This window comes from Vanellus vanellus (genome assembly GCF_965231255.1).
Source record: "Vanellus vanellus genome assembly, chromosome: 15".
NCBI lineage: Eukaryota > Metazoa > Chordata > Aves > Charadriiformes > Charadriidae > Vanellus > Vanellus vanellus.
Window position 1 is genome coordinate 9,975,306 of NC_138920.1, and position 19,990 is coordinate 9,995,295.

The 19,990-nt window shown below is 43.6% G+C and overlaps 1 protein-coding gene across 2 annotated transcripts in view; it reads right to left on the reverse strand.

The window, feature by feature from the left end:
• ADNP (activity dependent neuroprotector homeobox) overlaps positions 1–17,786 on the reverse strand; it is a 32,942-nt gene extending 15,156 nt beyond the window's left edge. Inside the window, exons 1-6 of one of the 2 annotated variants that reach the window (XM_082490926.1) lie at positions 17,481–17,786; positions 14,514–14,563; positions 12,151–12,273; positions 7,036–7,194; positions 5,637–5,682; positions 4,158–4,464 (exon numbers count right to left, since the gene is read on the reverse strand). In XM_082490926.1, coding sequence (XP_082347052.1) covers positions 4,158–4,464; positions 5,637–5,675 — 346 coding nt within the window. In that variant the 5' untranslated portion in view covers positions 5,676–5,682; positions 7,036–7,194; positions 12,151–12,273; positions 14,514–14,563; positions 17,481–17,786. The remainder of the gene's footprint in view (positions 1–4,157; positions 4,465–5,636; positions 5,683–7,035; positions 7,195–12,150; positions 12,274–14,513; positions 14,564–17,480) is intronic. The other variant, XM_082490927.1, reaches the window with a different exon arrangement.
• Between the last annotated feature and the right edge of the window lie 2,204 nt (positions 17,787–19,990).

A 19,990-nucleotide genomic window follows, 5' to 3' on the forward strand; every position in this document is an offset into this window, starting at 1 on the left:
GATTACATCCTGAAATGGGAATGGGCCAGGATATAATATAGGCTGATTGATTTAAATTAGTAACTATGTCCAAGTTTTAGGAAGCAAATAACACTGCAAGCCAAAAGAGGCAGCAACGTTGTGCCTCATTTGTTTAAAATCAAAGGCTTCTTCAGTGTTTTCAAAGAACTCGGGTTCACTGCTGTAATAAAAAAAGGGACCTCACTTCAAGGTTAGTATTGTTTCACAGCAAAGGACTTTTTCTCTCTACTCAATTCTCTAACCTTGTTAGCCATAGTTGGTAAAAAAAAAATACGAGTAGGGGAAAAAAATTGTGTAACACCTTGAAATGTTCTCAGGAGCACTACTGTGAACAATATTCAGGAAAAAACATAATTCAAGTGAACAGGAGGGACAAACCCATTACTACAGAACATTTCTGCTTAGTTTTAGGAACTTAACAGTGCAAATGTCATAAGAAACAGGAAATCAAGACTTCTAATTCTTATGGCATGACAAAAAAGCAGAAAGGAAACAAGGTCTAGCCCAAAAATTAACCACTGCATAGTCAGAGAAGTTTCAACAAACCCCAAATTCTTCAAAACATCACTTTTTTTATTTTAAACGGATTTTAGCATTTAGATAGACTTGCAGAGACTTTCATCTCCATATTGCCTCTTCACCAACTTGGTACTTTTAGAAGCACTTCGAATTCCAGATAGAAACAACTGCAGTCACTATTCTAAAAACATCCAGAATGTGAAGTCTGACACGTCCTCCTGTTATGTGACTCCAAGTGATTTTAAAACCACTTTTAGCATTTAATAAAAAATAAACTATCCTCACTGTACCCGCTTCAAGCACTTCAAGTTAACATGGCCATGCAGTTCAGCCCTTTAACACATCAGTTACCAAGGGACTGGAACCACCTAGAAAACTGAGTCAACAGATGAGTTAAAAAAAAAGATTACCGTGCAATTATTTGGAAAATTAATTGATGTAAAATACAATATTGCATGCCTGGTTTAGAGTTCTATATTGCAACAGTTAACATTTTCTTATGCTACACATTTTTCTCAGTGCAAACAGTCCTCCTTTATGAGGGAAGTACACAATACACTGTATTCACCACTTGAGAACTACGACCTTACGGGAGGGCATGCACCCAGGAGAGAGAGGATAAGGAACACAAGAGAGAAAAACAGCAAAAAAAGGTATCACTCAAATTATCAGAGGTGATAAAACAGAGAAAGCTTCCACCTGTCTTTAGGCCCCCAAAGCTGTTTCTATTTTAGTGTCACTAAAATCTTAATTCTCAACTGTATCTTTTGTATTTCGGACCTCATCAGATGAGCCTTGCAGCCTGCTACCTTTGATACCATCAGGTAACAGAGGTTAGACTGTTTCAGCTCTGCCAACTTTACCTAGAACAATGGAACAGAGGATCTTCTAGTATACAGCTTCAAAGCACCCACAAGGTGACAATGCTATTTTGATTCTAGGAAAGATGCATCAGTTTCAGAACAAGACAGCCTTTCTCTCTCAACTAAGATTTTCAACAAATATTCCAAATCTGCTCCATCATCTTATTTTCATTTCTGGACAACATTATTCGAAGTGTTTACTATGGTTGTTTCATGTTTGAGCTTTGTTATAGTTCTAACAGCAAGTATATTTCTAATGTCACGGTCTTGTGAGTAAAATGGTGGTTTTCATCCAGAAATAGTTTGAAAACCTCAAGAAATAATCTGAAGAAAATTTTTTCTGTGTAAAGGAACCAAGACAGCACCAATCCAGGTTTTCTAGAAAACCTACTCTTAAGTTTTCATCTCTTTATTTTTAACTGCAAATGACATCACGCTGTCAGTTTGTACGATTAGGAAAGCCTTCCATGACCAGCAAGGACAGAACTGTAGGTGACCCTAAACATTTCATTGAGGAAAAGGTCTTCACTCAACAAGGTTTGTAAAGAGCATCACAGTGAAATGGCAAGTTAAAAGAGATAATTATGGAATCCCCAAAGGATATAAACAACAAAAAAAAGCCCTAGTCCCTAGTGCATTTTATTCTTACTCAGGCATCTCAAACCTGTATGAGTAGGCGAGGTATCCTAACGCTCTTTACAATGGCCACTGATTCTTCTGAAGTACCTGTCCACTGGTGCAACCAAGCCAGTGGAATATATGATTTTTTTTAATTTTACTTTTTTTTTCCCACCATACAAGAAAAGTATGATGTTAACATTGCTAATGATACTAGAGGAATAATTGGAAAGTTACTATCTGCCTATTCCATTTATTTCCTTTGGAAATTTAATGAACATAGTTCTAAGTTTATCTAAGTTCACAGAGCTGAGAACAGTTAGAAGAAGCAGTCCATCAAGAAAAGGTAAACTACAGAATTAAACTTTCCTAGTGAGTACTGAGTGAAAATTAGGAATGAAAAAGAGAAAAAAGTTACAGAAATAAAAACGAGGCTCCTGAAAGCATTTTTTTTCCCCATGCATTTATCAAGTTTTTTGACATTCAATTTCTTTTACCAGCTGATAATTCCCAGGCCTACAACAAAACCCTCATAGGAACATAGAGGTAGAAAGCTGGTGGCTCATTTTGAGAGCATTTTCCCCTCACAATGAAACATAGAAAATTACTCATAATAAGCAACATTTACTCCTCACCCTACCCCTTAAACACTAAGTTGATTTTTTGGCTCATTTGAAAGGATCAGCACTGAGAAGAAAAGGTTTATGCATATTCAGTATGTTGACCATTTTGGTTTTGATGAGTAATAAAATTATTCAGCCACATTCAGTACACAGCGATGTAGGAGTCAGTAGTCTTAATTACACAACTCTTCTCTTTGTTATTGTGGCTATGTCCTTCCAGGCTGCCTCATCATAACTGATCAGTCAAAACAGGGGTGCCCAAACACTTTTATGATTAAAAAAAAATAGAGTAGATCTTTAATCCTAAAAAAAAAAATATGTTAAATACAGAAAAGCCAAAATATGCAGACAATTGAATCAGTTCCACATTTCCAGATAGCCAGTTCTCTACTACTGTTTAGAAGAGGCACTATTTCAACACAGACTAAGCGTGAGAGCCCCTTCCCCCCAGTGTTTACTGTGAACACCCCACAGGCAAAGCAGCCCAGTCTTCCAAGAAGAGCTGCAACATCCCCAGCTGTAAAGATGGGAACAAACTACCATCATGTGTGCAAAGGCACCACCCCTTTGACTCTATGGGCTCAAATTTCCAAATTGGACTAGACAGACTTCCAAAGGATGAGACTCTCATCCAGTATAAATCTATTCCCAGTTTATAAGCTTACAGTTAATGTTTTAGGGCTACTGCAAAAAAACAAACAAACAAACAAACAAAAAAAAACACAAAACCCCCACACATTTTATAACTCCAAATATAAAAACATTACATAAAATCTAATGAAACTGTAACTGTAGAAGGAGTCTTCCTGCTGTAACATAAACATCTACTGTTTGTCAGTTTTTCAGATTTGATGCCAAGGTGTTGGCTGAATTTATCAAATCAAATGTGATGCCAATGATTTGATGCCAACACCCTCGATCTAATGACATAGAAATGTGCATCTCTTGAACCAACTGCTTCTTAAAAGCATTCTGTGAAGTTTACATGTCCATACAACTTTTGTTAAATAATTTACCTTGGAATAAAACTGAGGATGCAATTACAACTCTCTCGGGCACATTATTAAAAAGCGTAAAATAAAACATCTAAGAATACCTGAATTTTTGGGTGATCTGAAACACAGTATTATCAACTGTACTGTTGAAGAAAGCATTAGGAGTGAGCATGTGTGCAAAACAGACAATCTCATAAGCAATGTGTAAACCCAGCCTTTTTTATCCAATTGTGACTTTGAGTTTGCATACATCTATACTCAGATCAATCTTGTCTTATTAAAATAATTAGCTCTATAAGACCTATAGTTCATTAAGCACATTTTCTATAAATTTGAAACTAAAAGTTACTAATATTTTCTGTTATTTCTGCACATGGTTATAAAATGGAACTGTTCTTACTCTCTCTTTTCCCCTCTCCCCCTCATCATCCCCCTGCTGCTTCAAAAGGTGTGTCCTTTCGTCGCTCTTTCCCCCTCTCCTCCTTTCTTTGCTGGTTCTCGGCCTTCTTGGTCCTTACCTCGCTCATTTTCCCTCTTCTCATCTTCCCTGCGCCAATTCATAGCGTCCACATTCTTTCGTCGTTCTCTCTCATCCTGTCTCCACCGCTTCTTGATATCTTTGTCCTTAACTTGCTCATTTTCTCTCCTCTTCTCATCATCCCTGTGCCATTTTATTGTTTCTGCATTTTTCTGCGGCTCCACGCTTCTTTTCAGATAGTCTTGTCGCCTCCTCCTCTTTTTTAACATATCCCTTTCCCTGGCACGAGCCTGCTTTTCTTTCTGGGAAAGAAAAGCTTTACGGGGCATCATGAGCTGCTGCTGTACCTGTAATAATATCGTATCCATGGAATAATATACTATACATGCACTCAGTCAGGCACCAACAACTCTCATTTGGAGCTGAATACTTCAAATACTAAGGCAAGATAATTTACTGCTTCTTCTTTTTCCCTTCATAACCCTCTGCTAGCTCCATATTAGATAATGACAGGCAAGTTGCTACGTTCAGCTCCAGGCACAACACCTAACTGGCACCTCTGCAGGTGGTGCACCTCCAACATTGGAAAGTCAACCCCTTGAAATCCCATGCCTAAGCAGTATGATTTCTTATAACTCCTCCCACAGAGTTTTTAGCAGCCACTTGGCATTGCTGCATCCAATTGAAGGAATGGGCTGATAGGGCAGTTGTGAAGAAAAGTCGTGAATGTTCAAACCTTAGTTTCTTCTCTTACTGGAGATCTACGTGTAAGGAAACTTAAAGGTGCTTATTTATCTTTTCAGACCTCCATCTCTACCAAATTTGGTTGAAAACAGCCAACATTTTTCTTGGCTGGAAGGAGGGAGGGGGGACTAGGAGACAAGCCACAATCTGAAAAATTGTGTGAGCTTTGTTTCCTCGGGAAACCTGGCCAAAACATTTAACTGCAGTTAATGAAGTAAGTTCTGACTCATCTGCTCAAACTTCCTCTAAGTATGTTATGTCTTGCTATTCGCAAGAACAAAGGAAAAAAGAATGTGACTATTTACTTGGAGTTTCTTCCGACAGCATTCCTGATGAGTGGAGCTTTTTAGTTTTGTTGTTTTGGACTGTTTTGTTTTTAAAGAGGTGTCGATGAAGACTACCTTTTAACAAATTGGTTTACTTTTGATCATTTCTTTGTACTCATTCAGAACATTCACATCTTTAAATTTACTGCTGTTCATGTCTGCAATTTTTAAATCACGCAAAACAAAACAGACCACAAAAAGAATTTATACTATCACTAATAGCCTTTAAATACTTTTCTGTACACATTGAGCAATGTTTCAGAAATGTCAAACTGCAGTTGTGGCCCAAGTTTGGGGGATTTTGTTTGGTTTTGAATTTTTGTTTAGAAGAGAGTTTTGCAGAGGTCTAATCAAAATGAGAACTGCAGAAAGGACAAAATTACTAGATTAGAATATTTAAGCAAAGCCTAAAACAAAATGAAACAAATGTACTTTTAAAATTTAGCTACCTTATGGAAAGCACTTGTTCCCAGCATGCAATACTCCATCTTTTTCCTACAGAAAAAGCAATGTTTCAAACCCTTATTCTAAAAGCTGTTCCCTTTCCCTATGCAACATACCCCCCGCACACTTAAACCCACTAGTCTAATCCATTGCCTTTGTTAGGTACATATCATGATCCCACCGTTTTCATTCCAATAATTCAAACCCAAATTTCTTAATATTCATAATAATACTAAAAGGGAAGGGCTGCAGCAGAATGAAACAGCATAATCAAAAAAATGCATGCAGTTTGGTAACAAGTTAGAGCATAAAATTCAGATTATGCTAAAAATTACTTCATTAAAAAGTGTAGGATAGCTCTTTTAAGCATTAAATATTTCTCCATAACACTTATCATTAAAATCAGAAAGCAATGAGAATCCAGGATCAACATCATCAGTGGAACCCAGACACTAAATCTTTCAAATAGTTTTAATTTCTCTATCGGCTGTGTGCCAGTATTACATTACTGTTGTTTACCAGAGCAAACTTAACTTACTTTAAAACGTACGTTAGCTTTACAATTTTATCAGTAACCTTATTTTATTCCAATAACAATAGCATTAATAAAACACAAATTAAATCATATTTCATGCAAATGATTGTCCCCTCCCTCCCCAGGGAAGTAGTGACATTTAAAATCTGTAATTTTTAAAAAACTCTTTGGGGACCAATTGTCATATTTTCTTTCATTTGTTTTTTGGTGGGTCTTTTTGTTTGTTTTGTTTTGATGTTGGGGTTTGTTTTTCCCCCTTTGGCTTTCTCTCTTCATTGCTGTTAACTACAGTTCCCTCCCCTCCCTTTGAACATAGCCCAGCCCACTCTGACAGACTGTTTATAGACAAATGATAGAAAATATCTTAATAAAAAAACATTTCAGTTGAATTTCCAAAATTAAACATTTCATTTGAGATTCAAGTAAGAAATGTCAGATTCCAAGGAATAACTTAAAGGGACATCCAACTTAAACTTTGTATTTTTGAACTTCCATATCACAAGTCACTGGCTTTTCCCCAGTTTGTTTCAGCATGAGAGAATACGTCAGGCATTCTGGTCGTTTCTTTTGTAGTCAAAAATCATCTTTCACTTTTGCCTCTGTTGGTTTTAGTAAACCAAAAGAGGGTGAAAAAATTTAAACCAGGAAACTAATTAATATGCAGTGAAGCTGCCAGTCTGACTGAGCGCAACACCTCCCAAACCCCCAGTTTTTCTAGAGTACAAGTTGGTGTTCCTTTAAGTTCAAAATGTCCAAACATCAGAAGTAAACAGTCAGAACTATCCTTTCAACTATTTTTTGCCCATACTTTGCTAAATGAAAATCTTAACTCCTCCCAATCTATTCAGTACATATTATGAGGCATTTACCTCCAAAATTAATGGTGCTTGGGCGTCTCAGACTCATTGGACAAGTTTCATGCAAAAGCCTCCAAAAATAATTCTCCTTCCAGAACGCCCACCTCAGCGATTATATTACACCTACTGTGTGAGGCCAAAGCCCGGACATAGAAGAAGGATCATATCCTGCTGTACAAAACAAAGTGTTAAAGACAAGAGATAAGAAATGTAATAAGGGCAATCTTACATTTATAACGTACGTTTCATTGCGAAGGACTCCAAAGCTAATTATAAACCATGTTTACGGTACCTTTACTGACACGGAGCTACTGTAGAGCACACTCCAGCAAGTTAACAGTGCTGCAAGGAAGTTTTAGCAGATTTGTGACTTAACAGATTCCGCTGGGCGATGCTACCTAAGGAATATTTTAGTGCTCAGATTTCAATTAAGTTACCCGATTCAGAAATGCAACAGAATGCAGAGACGAATGCTTCACACTTCATATAACCTTTTGACTTGAAGTGGTTAGGACCTCAGTTGACACCCCATCAGAGCTATTAGTACCACAGCGAAGCTGTACACTTTGTAAAACCACAACAGCACTTCCTTGTACAGGTAATTTTTCCTAGAAGGTTCCCATACAAACCCAGTCCCACCTTAAATTACAAGACTATGGGAGATTAAACAGGTGACATGGCTGTCAGCAACAACCCTAGGGAAATACATTCATTAGGGAAGTATTCAGATTAAAATTTTCAGTTACAATGCTGCTAGTAGGAGGATGTGAAGTAAATAGTTTGGGGTAATGGCATGTAAACGATTATGCTGCTGTAGGAAGACTGATACCTCTTCAACTCACATCACCCATAGACAGAAACTCAGTCTTGAACAGACTGGAAACACAAGACATAACATTAGTATCATGAAGTCTGGAACAACCAAATCTAAAGTTTATAAAAGAAAATTTTGATGAGTCATTTATAATTACTCTTCCAAGTAATAACGGTTTTTACTGTTTAAAATTGTTAGATTTTAATCCCTGTTCATTATTCAGACAGAACATCCACAGCTTAAAGTACATTGTTTTTCTTCCGCAAGTATGGTTTCAACAGAAGATACTAAAATGTTCTAAGAGATTTAAAAAGACGAAATTCTTAAAATAGTTCACGTTGAGGCAAAACAGAATATTGCATATGCTTTAACACAACCACTGGCCATATCTTCAAACAGGTAAGGATGACGGGTTATTTTGTTTCATACCAGATTATTTTCTAACTGGAAAGTAGAATTTGTGCCCCCGTGTCTCTGTGAAGTCCTAATTACCCCTCTCCCACTGAATCCCCGGTGCAGAAAGCACACTTCTGGATGAGGACCGATCAGCCTCAAGAGCAGATCGGTGTCAGCTAGTGTCTCAGTCTGAAGACAGGGCTGCTGAGCACAGGGAAGTACTTCATCCCACACTGGGCCTCCCGAAGACTGAGTATCATTTCCCTGCATTGTGTTGCTGACAAGAATCACCAAGCATCTGGCATTTTTCTGACTTTATATCATCCAAAATCCTTATTTTGCTAGTATTTTAAGCTGAAGACGTTCTTGGTTTACATATAAGAGCGCAACAGTGTGCATATATCAGAGCTGACAGCAGCTGTATGTTCCTGGACAAAATGAAATGAGACTGTTAGTTTCTCGATACTGTGGTTTTTATCTCTCTATTCCAACTGCATTTTAAATAAGGTCTACTTTTAATGACTTGCCCAGCTAACTGCATTTAATAGCATGCTTGAAAAAGCCAGCCATGAAATAGATTTGCAAAGAAGGCTGTTAGTGCAACATTGAGTGAAATCTCTTAAAATACAAGAAAAATATGCAAGAAAATTAACCTAGGATTCCCACAGCAATAGAAAAGCAGCCTCCTCACATATGCAAGTTAAATGATGCTATATAGTATGATGGTGTACAATATGCGATATTGACATGAGGGCAATGATGGCCTGTCCCTGCAGCGAGGTGGAGGCCAGGACTCAGACCTGACAATTCCGGGACAGCTGGGCAAGGCAGAGCGACAGTCAGGAAGCAGGGAGGTATCTCAGGGAAGAGCGAGCACATCAAGAATACCAGGAGCAGAACCATCAGGGAAAACAGAGAAGTTGGAAGAACCGAAAACTTCCTTGAAAAGGTAAGTGTTGCAATTAAATACCTCCCCTCCCTGCACTGAGTGAATAACGAGTCTACTCCCAACACATCTGTCCCTGGCTTACGTTAAGCATTTTCACTTTCTTCTGTTGGACTCTTTCCTCCTTATTTAAGCATTGCTGGCCTAGTTTTCAGAGGGCTGTGCACCCACATCTCCTGTGAAGGTAATGAGATTTGCAGTTTAACGCACATCTGAAATGCCAGACAACTAAGGGCTCGTTTTCAAGTGCGCTATAATCCTAGGATGGAGGCTGTTTTGTAACAGCACGCGCTCTATTCTCATGGCAACATTTTAAACAGAGCAACTCCTCAGCCTTATCAGCTCAATCATCTGCAACACCAAGCTTCTGCCTATGTAACATGATGGTCTTCAGCTAACTTCTGTCTAAACACCTCTCAACGCCAACTAGATAAAGATAACTGTGTGCACAGCTGCCATGTTAGACCCAGCACTTGAATTAACCTTAAACTGGCACATCAGCCAGCACAAGCCCCCAAAGCCCTTTAACCCGTGTCTATATCCGAAACAGGTCTAGGCACATCAGAAAGACACAAAGTGAACAGAAAAATCAAACCCTCTGGGAAAACCTGACATGTTGTTTTAAAACTAAGATTACTGGAACTGAAGGAAATCAACAAATGTGTTTTGCTATGCGGTCAAAACATTGTAAAACTTTTGAAGCACTGCGCACATGAAACCACCCCAGCTCACCCTCACAGTCAAATAGTCTATTTCTTAGAAGTCCCTTTGTCAAAAAAGAATTTAAAAATATTTAAAAATCACTTCAGAGATTAAATTGGCTACCACCAAAAAAAATTTCAAGTTGTGTGTCAAACAAAAAGGACTGTTTCACACCACTTCTCTGGACATCCTATGTAACTATTCCTTGAGGAGAGGAGTCCATCTAAAATGTAGTACTCCCCCCTCTCTCCCCCCTTAAAATCCTTTGGAGGAAAGTCTTATGCTAAAAACCTTAACATGCTATTTCAGTGGTCATATACAATTCTCAGAAAGGGCTTACGAAACCCTGTTTTATGTTGTTTTTTTGGAGCTTACTGTCTAGCTTCAGCTTGGTGACTCTTGCACTAAGAACTCCAACTTCCCATCAGAGGAAAAACTTCTATGGAAGACAGTTCTAGTGAAAGGAATCAGTAAGGCTAATGTGTCTTACTCTCCATTCATTTTTTATTTAAAGGTTCAAAAAAAAAAAAAATCTTCTGCAGTCCAGCAGACAGGGATCTTCTAAGTCATTCACACACTTCTCATTCTTGCTCGATTTCTGGAATTTTCCACTGGTGCCAGAAGCTCCATCTGGTGGGTGTGTACACTAACTGCAAAACTGAAAGGGAATTAACTATTTCCTTATCAACTTTAGTTTAATAGTAAAAGTTCTGTACACTGTAATTTCTGTGCCCCAATATAAAATACAAAATGGTCAAATTCTGATTGCTCTGGGAATCGCAACTCCTTATTTCTATTCTTGATGAATAATCTGCTACCTTACACTCTGCTGGGACTTTCTGTTGGGTTTTCTTTTTCTTATTTTGACGACATAGGCTGAAGTATGTTAACGAATGCTGTTAGCTAAATTTGAACGTTTCCTAAAGAAGGATTTTTTGAACACACATGACAAACCCCACATCAATTCTGGCAATCTCTACCACATTCTGAAATGCAGTTTTAAATTGCATCCATTCTCTAGAGCACACTATACTTCAGTGTATAGGACATTTTAAATTAGAGGCACTAGCAGCTCAAGAAGTAGGCTTACACACCTACTGCCATCTTAAATAATATCTTTTGTGACTGTTCAAGACCTCAAAAGATAAATGTTTATATGCATCCACATATGTGCAGTGAAATCAATATGTAATATACAAACTCAATATGATAGCCTCACTTGTTCAGGGCTATTTCTTAAAGATTTCAGTTTGAAATGTAATAAAGCTTGCACATCTTGCTGAAATTTGAAATTGAGACTAGTGATCACTGAAGCACGAAGGATATTATTTGCTTACACCATGATATCCACACTTCAGTGATCAGGAAAAAAGGCTGCATGAATATGCTCTACAATTCCGAAATAATCCTCATCTAGATTGTAGCTAAGCATGAACAATCCCAGAATTAAAATTATTTTGGGAATATGTTTCACCAATTAGCAGTTAGTGTTTTAATTAAAATCAAGAATCATCTTGAAATTTTCAATCCAAAGCTCACAAAAACATTTGGATACTTAAAGTGGCACAGAAGTCTGTAAAATCTGCAAGAACAAAGCATGTTATCAATATATACGTAATTTATGACTGGATTACACTGATTGTGAAACTGCAATTGGATTAGACAAGTGAAAACGGTAGTCCCGTCTTCTCTGTGTCACATTTGCCTGACATCACCACTGTGTCGACAGCCAGAGCAGAGACCTGATCCACCCCAAAAGGAGTGTTTTTCAGGCAGAGAAGTTCCTTCATTCACCCCAATACAAGCGCTAGGACTGGTACAAGTAAGGTGGCAGGAAGCATGGCTCATCATACCACCACCCCTTCCAGTGGCAGCACAGACACAGATACATTTAAACTGACAGTGAAATTGCATCCCTTAGTGTGTCCTAACTAGTAAAATGCATTGCTTGCATGCTGGTGTAAGTGGCAGAACAAATCAACAAAACAAAAGAGAGCATACAAACACTTTTATACAAGCTCATCCAACACCCTGCCAATACACGCTTTCTCAGATAGTAGATAGATTAGATATTGAAGGGATCTCGCCAACTGGCTAGCATCTGAGTATTTAAAGTGTAAAAATAGTCGTAAAGTAGGCTGACGCTAATTGTTTTTCCTTTGCCTTACCACCACTCCACACACGCTATGCACAAATGCTGGCATTACATGATTGGGTAAAGTCTGTAAACAAGAGCTTAAAATCAGTCTTACCACTTCACATTTCTTACCTCTTTCCCTTTCTGTCTAAGCATAGCTCCCAAGTGTTCCAATCCCTGACTACATTCCAGCGATAATCCACCTCAGCTACTGCTGTCTTCGGTCTGACTCAGGAACCTTCGATATTCAAGAGGCTTCATAGCAGCAGCAGCAGGAATGGGAAACAAAACAAAACAAGATTACAAACTTAAGTTTGGCTTTTTTTTGGGGGGGGGAAGCATTTAAAGACAATTATTTTGCCTACTTAGATTTCAAGAGACATTTTGCCCCCTTACTGTTGCTGCTATGAATCTGCATCACTAACAACTTCTTTGGCTGAGCTGCAGCACGAGCTAAGAACTATCAGATCCAGAGTCACATCAGAAATCAATACACAAAAGAGGTAAAAAGGGGTGAAAGAAAGAATGCCTGAAGGCTGAGGCCTGAAAGAGAAGAGGAGCTGGGAGTAGGGAAGAAACATCAAACACTGAAGCCAGGCTTGAGCACATGTCCTTTTCCTACATTCAAATGACTGGAGGAGCTGAAGAGTATTACTTCAGTGGTCAGGCTGTTACTCAGTTACTTAATTTCAATTTCTTGTAAATTGTTTCAGATACTGCTTGAGAAGCGGAGTTCAAATGAAACATTTTGCCACACCATCTGCATAGCCAAGAAACTGCAGGTGTGATGTGCTCATACAGTCAACTACACCGGTTCAGGACCCCATGGCCAGTATCAGTTTTCATCCAAAGCCTCTTTAATGCCATCTTGAAAAAAAAAAAGGTAAGGATATAAATGGTGGTAACTGAAAGTGACTCACTGCAGAAAAAATGGTATTTGTTCCACTCTTATTAAAAACCATCAACCATCATGCACATTCAAAAGCACTAATGCGAAATAAGAGTGAAACACTAAATTCAAGCCTCATGTTTGCCTTTCGCCATTAGCTAGCTATAGCGAAGCTCTGAACAATGTAGATTTTTCCTTAAGGCATATGGCCCTCAGGTAGATAAATAAGTTACACCCTCTCTAAAAATGTCTTTATTCAAATCTAGAACATGTATTTGGCTTTTATACCAGATGTCAGTACTTCCTGAAAGCTCAAAATGAACAAGTCAATTTGGCCATCCTGACTAGAAGAGCAAGGGTATTCTTCCCAAAATGCATCAGGTGAGTCAAAACAAACCTTCTACATATACAGAAGGTATGGAATTTTTTTTTAAACTAAATTAACACAATCAGGAGTTCTTTTCCTTCCAGTGCATATACAGCATTTACATTACATTACCCTTAGACCAGTATCTTTTATTCTCATCTCCATAGCTTATACTATTATTAGGAAACATACACTTGTATCAACGTATTTATTTATATGAGCAGGACTACCTCCACATTAACAATTACACTGTCACAATTATGTTAATAAAAAACATACTCAACATACATAAAAAAATCTAAGCACAGAGCAGACCTTATTTTAATACAATAAAAAATACTGTAGTGCTTGTTTAGATGCAGGCCAACATAGTCAGCTGTTTTATCTTTTAAACAAGCATGTTACATCCATCTTAAAAAAAAAAAAAAAAATCCCAGCAAACATAGCATTATTAATACAAAAACTCAGCTGAACTTATAATTTAAAATACACCCCATCTTTGCCCATGCAGATAAAGCAGATCAAATAAGACACCTGTGAACCACACTAATCAGCTGATCAATTGCAGCCCCATAACTACCCTTTGCCTCCCTCCTGGCACCCATGGTCTACAGACTATGATCCTCATCATATCTGATACTGTTTTGTTCATCCCTGACATACCAAATTTTGTCCCTTTTAAACCAACTTCAAGTAGTGGAGCAAAGATAACTTCCCCTTTTGGAAGAAAACAAACAAACAAAAAAAACCCAATAAATTCCCTATCGAGCTGCTATATCTTAATTGCAGCCACCTCAAAATAAATACATTAACCCAGGTCTTTGCTCCCATGAAATCATTTGTTCCAATTTCTGCCTTTATTATCCATCAAATCAGCTGCCATCTTAATAAAAAGTTATAAAATACACATTTGGACTATATGACTTTTGATTACTGATAAGATTCTGATATGGTTATGTATTTCAGGAATGCTACTTTGAATTTTAATATTTCCTTTCAATATTTACTGTTATGGAGTGGTAAAGCTGGGTTGGGAATAATCATCTATTATTCACTCCGCAGTGTGTCAGAAGCTCAACTTACCTTCCACAGAAAATTTGTATGTGCATTTATCTAGAATTTAACAGTGAATTCAGTAATTGTAGAGTTCAGTTTGCTAAGTACCTAACAAATTATACTTTATACTATTAAAGCTTAATTAAAATGCTGTTGTAATATACTGCTGTAAGTGACACATACCAATTCTGAAAATGCTAATGGGCATCTTCTGACAACTGGGAACTTCTATCCTACGTATACAGAAAAAAATTAAGTTATTCATCTCATCCTGAAGAGCACATAGAAGTCTTCCTAGATGTTTTGTTTGTGCAGTTGATGCTTAACACTGTAGGACATGAACTTTCCAAAAGAGTCAAGAAGTTCCCCTCCTGTGAAGGTTTTTCATTCCTAAGCACTCTGAGCAGCAGATGCTGTTCACCACTTGTCTGTCTTACTACAGCAAATGCAGCCACCTTTCACCTTCCCCATCCCTTGCATATCCAAACATCTCCCTCCTAAAACTTAACACACGTGATCTTAATGACTTTTAAACTCTAGCAGTTCCACACGATACACTTTCAAGCATAAACGGTAGTAATCTAAAGAAATGCTTTCCATAAACCTTCCTGATGGATCATCACTTCAAGTTAGAAAAAAAAAAAATTAATAATGGGGCACTAAAAATATATCAGTTTGCAATGATCTCAGAGAGTTGTCTCCAAACACTGGAAGTATCTCATTTGTATTAGATACCAAAAGGTAATTTTAAAAAGTTAATTAAGAAAGAATATTAGTTTTAGTAAAGGGCAGCTTACTATTAAAAAAATAGTACAAACCCATTTACCTTAGTATTACCTTTGGAGAAGAACAAAATATTCGTTGTGTGTGAAAAAGGACACCTCTATTTTGACTGAAGCTTTTCTACACATTTGCTGTAATAATCTTCAGGAAAGGTAACAATCATGTTACAACGCATCAGCCTCAAGTGCAATTTTATTAACAATAGTATGTTTCTTTTCTGTTGTCTCTTTTTAATGTTTTAAGATTTCAACACATATCATGTTAGATGTTGATTTGCTGATATCAAATTACTGCCCAACATCTGTAAACATGTATTGACAAAAGAATCAAGCTTTGGTTTGTTATCAAAAGAAAAAAAAAAAAAAAAAACAAAAAACAAAAGAAGCTTTTCTGTTTTTTAAACAGGATGATCCATCTTTCTCACCTAGAAGGATGGCAACTTGTAATTATTACAGTTACCAGAGTCCCCAAGTGGAAGTTTTTCCAAGTAGCTGAGACCCTGCGGGAGGAGAGGCGGCCGGTGGCCTGCAGCACACGCAGGCTGCGCTACAGCAGCCGGCCAGGGGTGGTCCGTGCTACCCTGACAGGTGGGAGCCCATTGTCTCAAATACACCTGGTACCTCCAAACAGAAACAGAAAATAGTAGTAAAAATGAATAGAAACATAGCTAGTAAAAACAACCTTAAACAAAAAAAAGGGCGGGGGAATTTCTCCGAAAGGAACGAAAGCCTCTTTCACACCTACCAAATGGCTTAAGTACATCCAATAAACAAGGAATACGGGAACGTCAAGTGCCCGGTTGCCCGGCCTCTGGCCGCGGCCCAGACAAAGCCCTCGATGCCTCTCGCCCCAAGTTTCTGCAGCCACGCGCGCAGAACGTGTGAAAAAAAGCCATGCAAGTTTATACAGCAAATGGCACCGCAAGAAGCCACGACCAAGTTTTGATACAATTTGGCACCCTCCACAGAGCCCCGCAAAACCGCCCGAACCCCCCCCGCTCCCCCCGCAATGTGCTCTAAACCCGCTCGCCCAGGGCGGGCTCCCACCGCCGGCCTCTCCCTCGCCAGCCCCAGCGCTGCGAGGCGGGCGGGCCCGGCAGGTACCGCGCCAGGGGCAGACCGGGCGCCCCCCCACGCCCGGCGGCGGGGTCGGGGGGCCGGCGGCGGGGTTTAGGGTCGGGAGGGGGGGAGGGGGCCGCGGCGCCGTCCCTCCCGCCGCCCCCCCCTACCCCTCCCTCCCCCGCCCGCCCCCCCCGCGGCCCTGCCCGGCGCGGGGAGGGCGCCCCCTGCCGCCTCCCTCCCGCACTCCGCCCGCGCCGCCGCCTGGGCTGCGGTGCATTTTGGGTGGGGGCTGGTATTTTTCTTCCACGGCCATAAACCGGGAGCGACAATACCGATTTAACGGGAGGGATGGGGTGTGGAGGGGTAGAGCATCACCCGCATCGCGTACGCCGTGGTACTTGTTTTGGAAGTCTCTCCCCCCCTCCTCCGCCCCCGGGCTGCAGCCGCCGAGCGAAGGGGGGTGGGTGACAAGGGGGGGGTGCAGCTCCCAGCAGCAGTGCGAGGCTCCAGGGTTTGATTTCCCCCGCCTTTGTCTGAGAGACGGGTGTGGGTAACTATAGCCCAGGGTAGGGAAAGGCGGGATGGGTGAGTCAACGTTGCTCCATCCCGCAGCTGGTGCTGGGCGCAGGATGGCAGCCGCGGGTCGCGCCTCTTCCCGCGGGCAGAGACGCCCGGGCTGCCGGAGGGAGGTTGCTCCCCATTCATCGCCCGGCAGCCAGCGCTACTCGCCCGCCTCGCTCCAGCGCCAACTCCGCCGCCGGCGACCCGCGCCCGGCTGCCGGCACGTCGCGGGCAAGCGCCGGGATGCTGGGAACCCGTTCACCGGCTCATCCTCCCGCGCTCACTTCGCCTTACCGCCAAGGCGGCCCCCTCGCCATCGCGGCCGCGCTGCCGGGACACATCCATGTGTGGTCCCCCCTACCGGGAGGGGGGAGGGAGGAGGCAGGGGCTGCCTCAGCCGCGCGGGCCCCGGGCAGGAGGCGAGGCAAGGCAAGGCAAGGCGGCAGCGCGGCGGTCCCCCGCAGCCGGCCGGAGCAGAACCGGCCTCCGTAAGGCGGCGAAGTCTCTTCAACATGTGTGCGGCCGGGGGGGAGGGGACCCGCCTGCCAACTCCGCAGCCCCCCGGCTGCAGCGGCGGGCACGGCGCGGCGCGGGGCTGCCGCCGCTCGGGGCGGGCGCGGGGGGACGGGGCTGCCGGGGGCCGCGGCCCCGCCGGGCGGAGGGAGGGAAGAGAGGGAGGGAGAGAGGGGGCGGGCGGGGGGCTGCCCCCGCCCGGGTCGGACCGCGGACTCACGCACGCACCTACCTGACCGGGGCTCTCCTCAGCAGCGAGGGCGGGCGCTCCCCCGGCACCTCTGGCTGGGGGTGGGGGTGCGCGGAACTGCCTCCCTGGCGCCGCCCGGGTCCCTGGGCGGGCGGGCGGAGCGGAGCCGGCGGCGGCGCGGGGGAGACAAAGGGGGCTGGATGGCGGCGGGGAGGGGGGATTGGGGGGGAAAGGGGAGGGGGGGGGCGAGTGTGCGGGGGGTGGCCTATGGTGAGCGGGGTCCCGGGGGGGCGGGGGCGGCGGCTGCGGCGGCTTCACTGGGCTCGGTCCCCGAGGCGGGGGGTGTGGGGCTGCGGGGCGGGGGGGGGCTCCCTGGACGCCCTGCAGACAATACAGCCGGGTCCCTCCTGCCCAGAACCTGCCCTGGCCAAGATGGCGGCCGAGAAAGAGCGGAAGTGACGCGAGACTCTCATTAGCATACGGGACTCATTGTCCGGCGGGAGGGGAGGGGGCCGCGCCCCGGGGGGGAGGGCGCCCGAGCCCCAGTGGATTCCCGCTGGCCTGGCCCCCATCCCGCCCCGCGGGCCGCGCCCCGCCGGCGGCGGGCCGGCGGGTTACATAACCCCGCCGAGCCGGGGGTGGAGGGGGGGGTGGGCTCTCGCGAGAGAGACGGAGGGAGCCGCCGCTGGCGGCGGGATCTACCCCGGTCCCGCTAGGAGGCGCCGCGCCCTGCGGCTGGGTCCGGAGAGGCAGCTGACGCCGCCCGGTTATCCCTCCGCCGCCCCCAGCCGGGACTACATCCTGTCCTGGGGGGCCTCCGCCGCCGGGGCGGGGGCACGCGCCTGGCGAACGGCCGCGACCACGTGACCGCGGTGCGCGCACGTGACCGCGCGGCTGTGAGCACACGGTCTCGTGCCGCGGCGAGCGGCGGCCCCGGCGGCGCCTCAGGGCGGGCGCGCCCGCCCCGCCCCTCCCCTCTCCGCGCGCCGCCGCCGCCGCCGCCGCCGGTCCGCAGCAACGCCCCCGGGGGCGGGGCGGGGCCACCCCGCGCGCGGCGGCCCCGCGGGACCGCGCCCCGCCCCGCCCCACCCGGGACCGCGCCGGCCGACCCCCCCCACCCCTCGCGCCTCACACCATGGACAGCGCAGCGGCGGCGCGGCCTGAGGGGACGGGGCCGCCCGCTCCCTCCCGCGGGCGCGCCAGGGAGCGGCCCGGGCCCGGGTGGGCCCTTCCAGAGGCACCGCACCCCCGGTGGGACGGCCGGGCCGGTGCGTCCCGGAGCCGGGGTAAGGCGGGCTCCGCCGGAGGGTGGGACGGAGGGAGGCTTCGAGTGAGGCGGCTGTTGTGGGCGCGCCATGAGGGTCAGGCACTGCGATATCCTTCACTCCGGTAGCGAGGTTAGTCGGGAAATGTGGTGAGGCGACAGCTGACGTGTCTGACAACGCACTGCTGCGCTCCAAGATCTGAATTTATCATATTTCGGCTTAATTTACCAAAGGCACGCACCCAAAGGTGGGGCGGTGTCACGTTTCAGGTGAGCTTCGCGCGTACGTGGTGGCCCAGACACATCCCCGACCCCACAGGTGCTGTTCTGGCGCAGTGAGAGCTGTACCGTCACAGGGCTCCATGTGCCATTCTTCCTTCTGGGTGAAGACAAAGATGCTCAAGATCTCTTCAACAAACGGGGCCCAATTTTATACCACAGTAAAAAATGAAAAAGTCTATAAATGAAAGGGAATGATGGCTTTTGTTACTTCAAAAATACACAAGCACTTGAAGGATGAGGTAAAGCGTAATTCCTTCCGTCCTCGGCATTCAAAACCCTTCTGGCTCAGAGTGACACCTATTGTAGTTAAGCCTTATGGTACTAGCAAGAAAAGTCGTGGTTTTGAATCAAGTATAAAAGCATAGAAAAGTTGTCATAAATTACTCAGACTTCATGAAACTCAAGGATCTCCAGCGTTTTCAAGTGACTGATACCCTGCGAATGCGTACACCACTCTGCTTATCACAATTCACATAAACAGCTTTTGTGAAGAATTTGGTGACATTTTATTGTTAACTTGCTTTAAGACTTTCTAGTTTGGCAGAGTTTAGAAAAAATCGCACCTTTATCTCACCAGGTACTTCTGTGGTATCTTCATGTTAGTGGTCATCAGAATCAGTAAGTCACGGAGAGAGTCTTTCTGTTAAAACAGAATGGAAATACACAGAATTTGCCTGCAAAACCAAAGCTTGTGCTTTAGCGTTAAAAGGGTTTCTAGAACTGAGGTATGTAAAAGTTTCTCTATGATGTTCATATGTGAAATACGTCTCAACTAAGGAAAGCAAAGAAAGCTGTTTCGGTGTTTCTATAATAACCTCACTTTGCTTTCCAAGAGTAGATGTTTTTTCTTTGATGGTACAATAAAGAAAGTGTGTTGGAAACCCTTTCTGAAACACGGTTACGGCAGTACGGTATTCAGAAGCTATCGACTAACTTCATGGCCGCTTAAGCCAGTTTGGTTGCTGTTGACCCCAAACAAACTTTAGGACTTTCCTATTTCAAGACT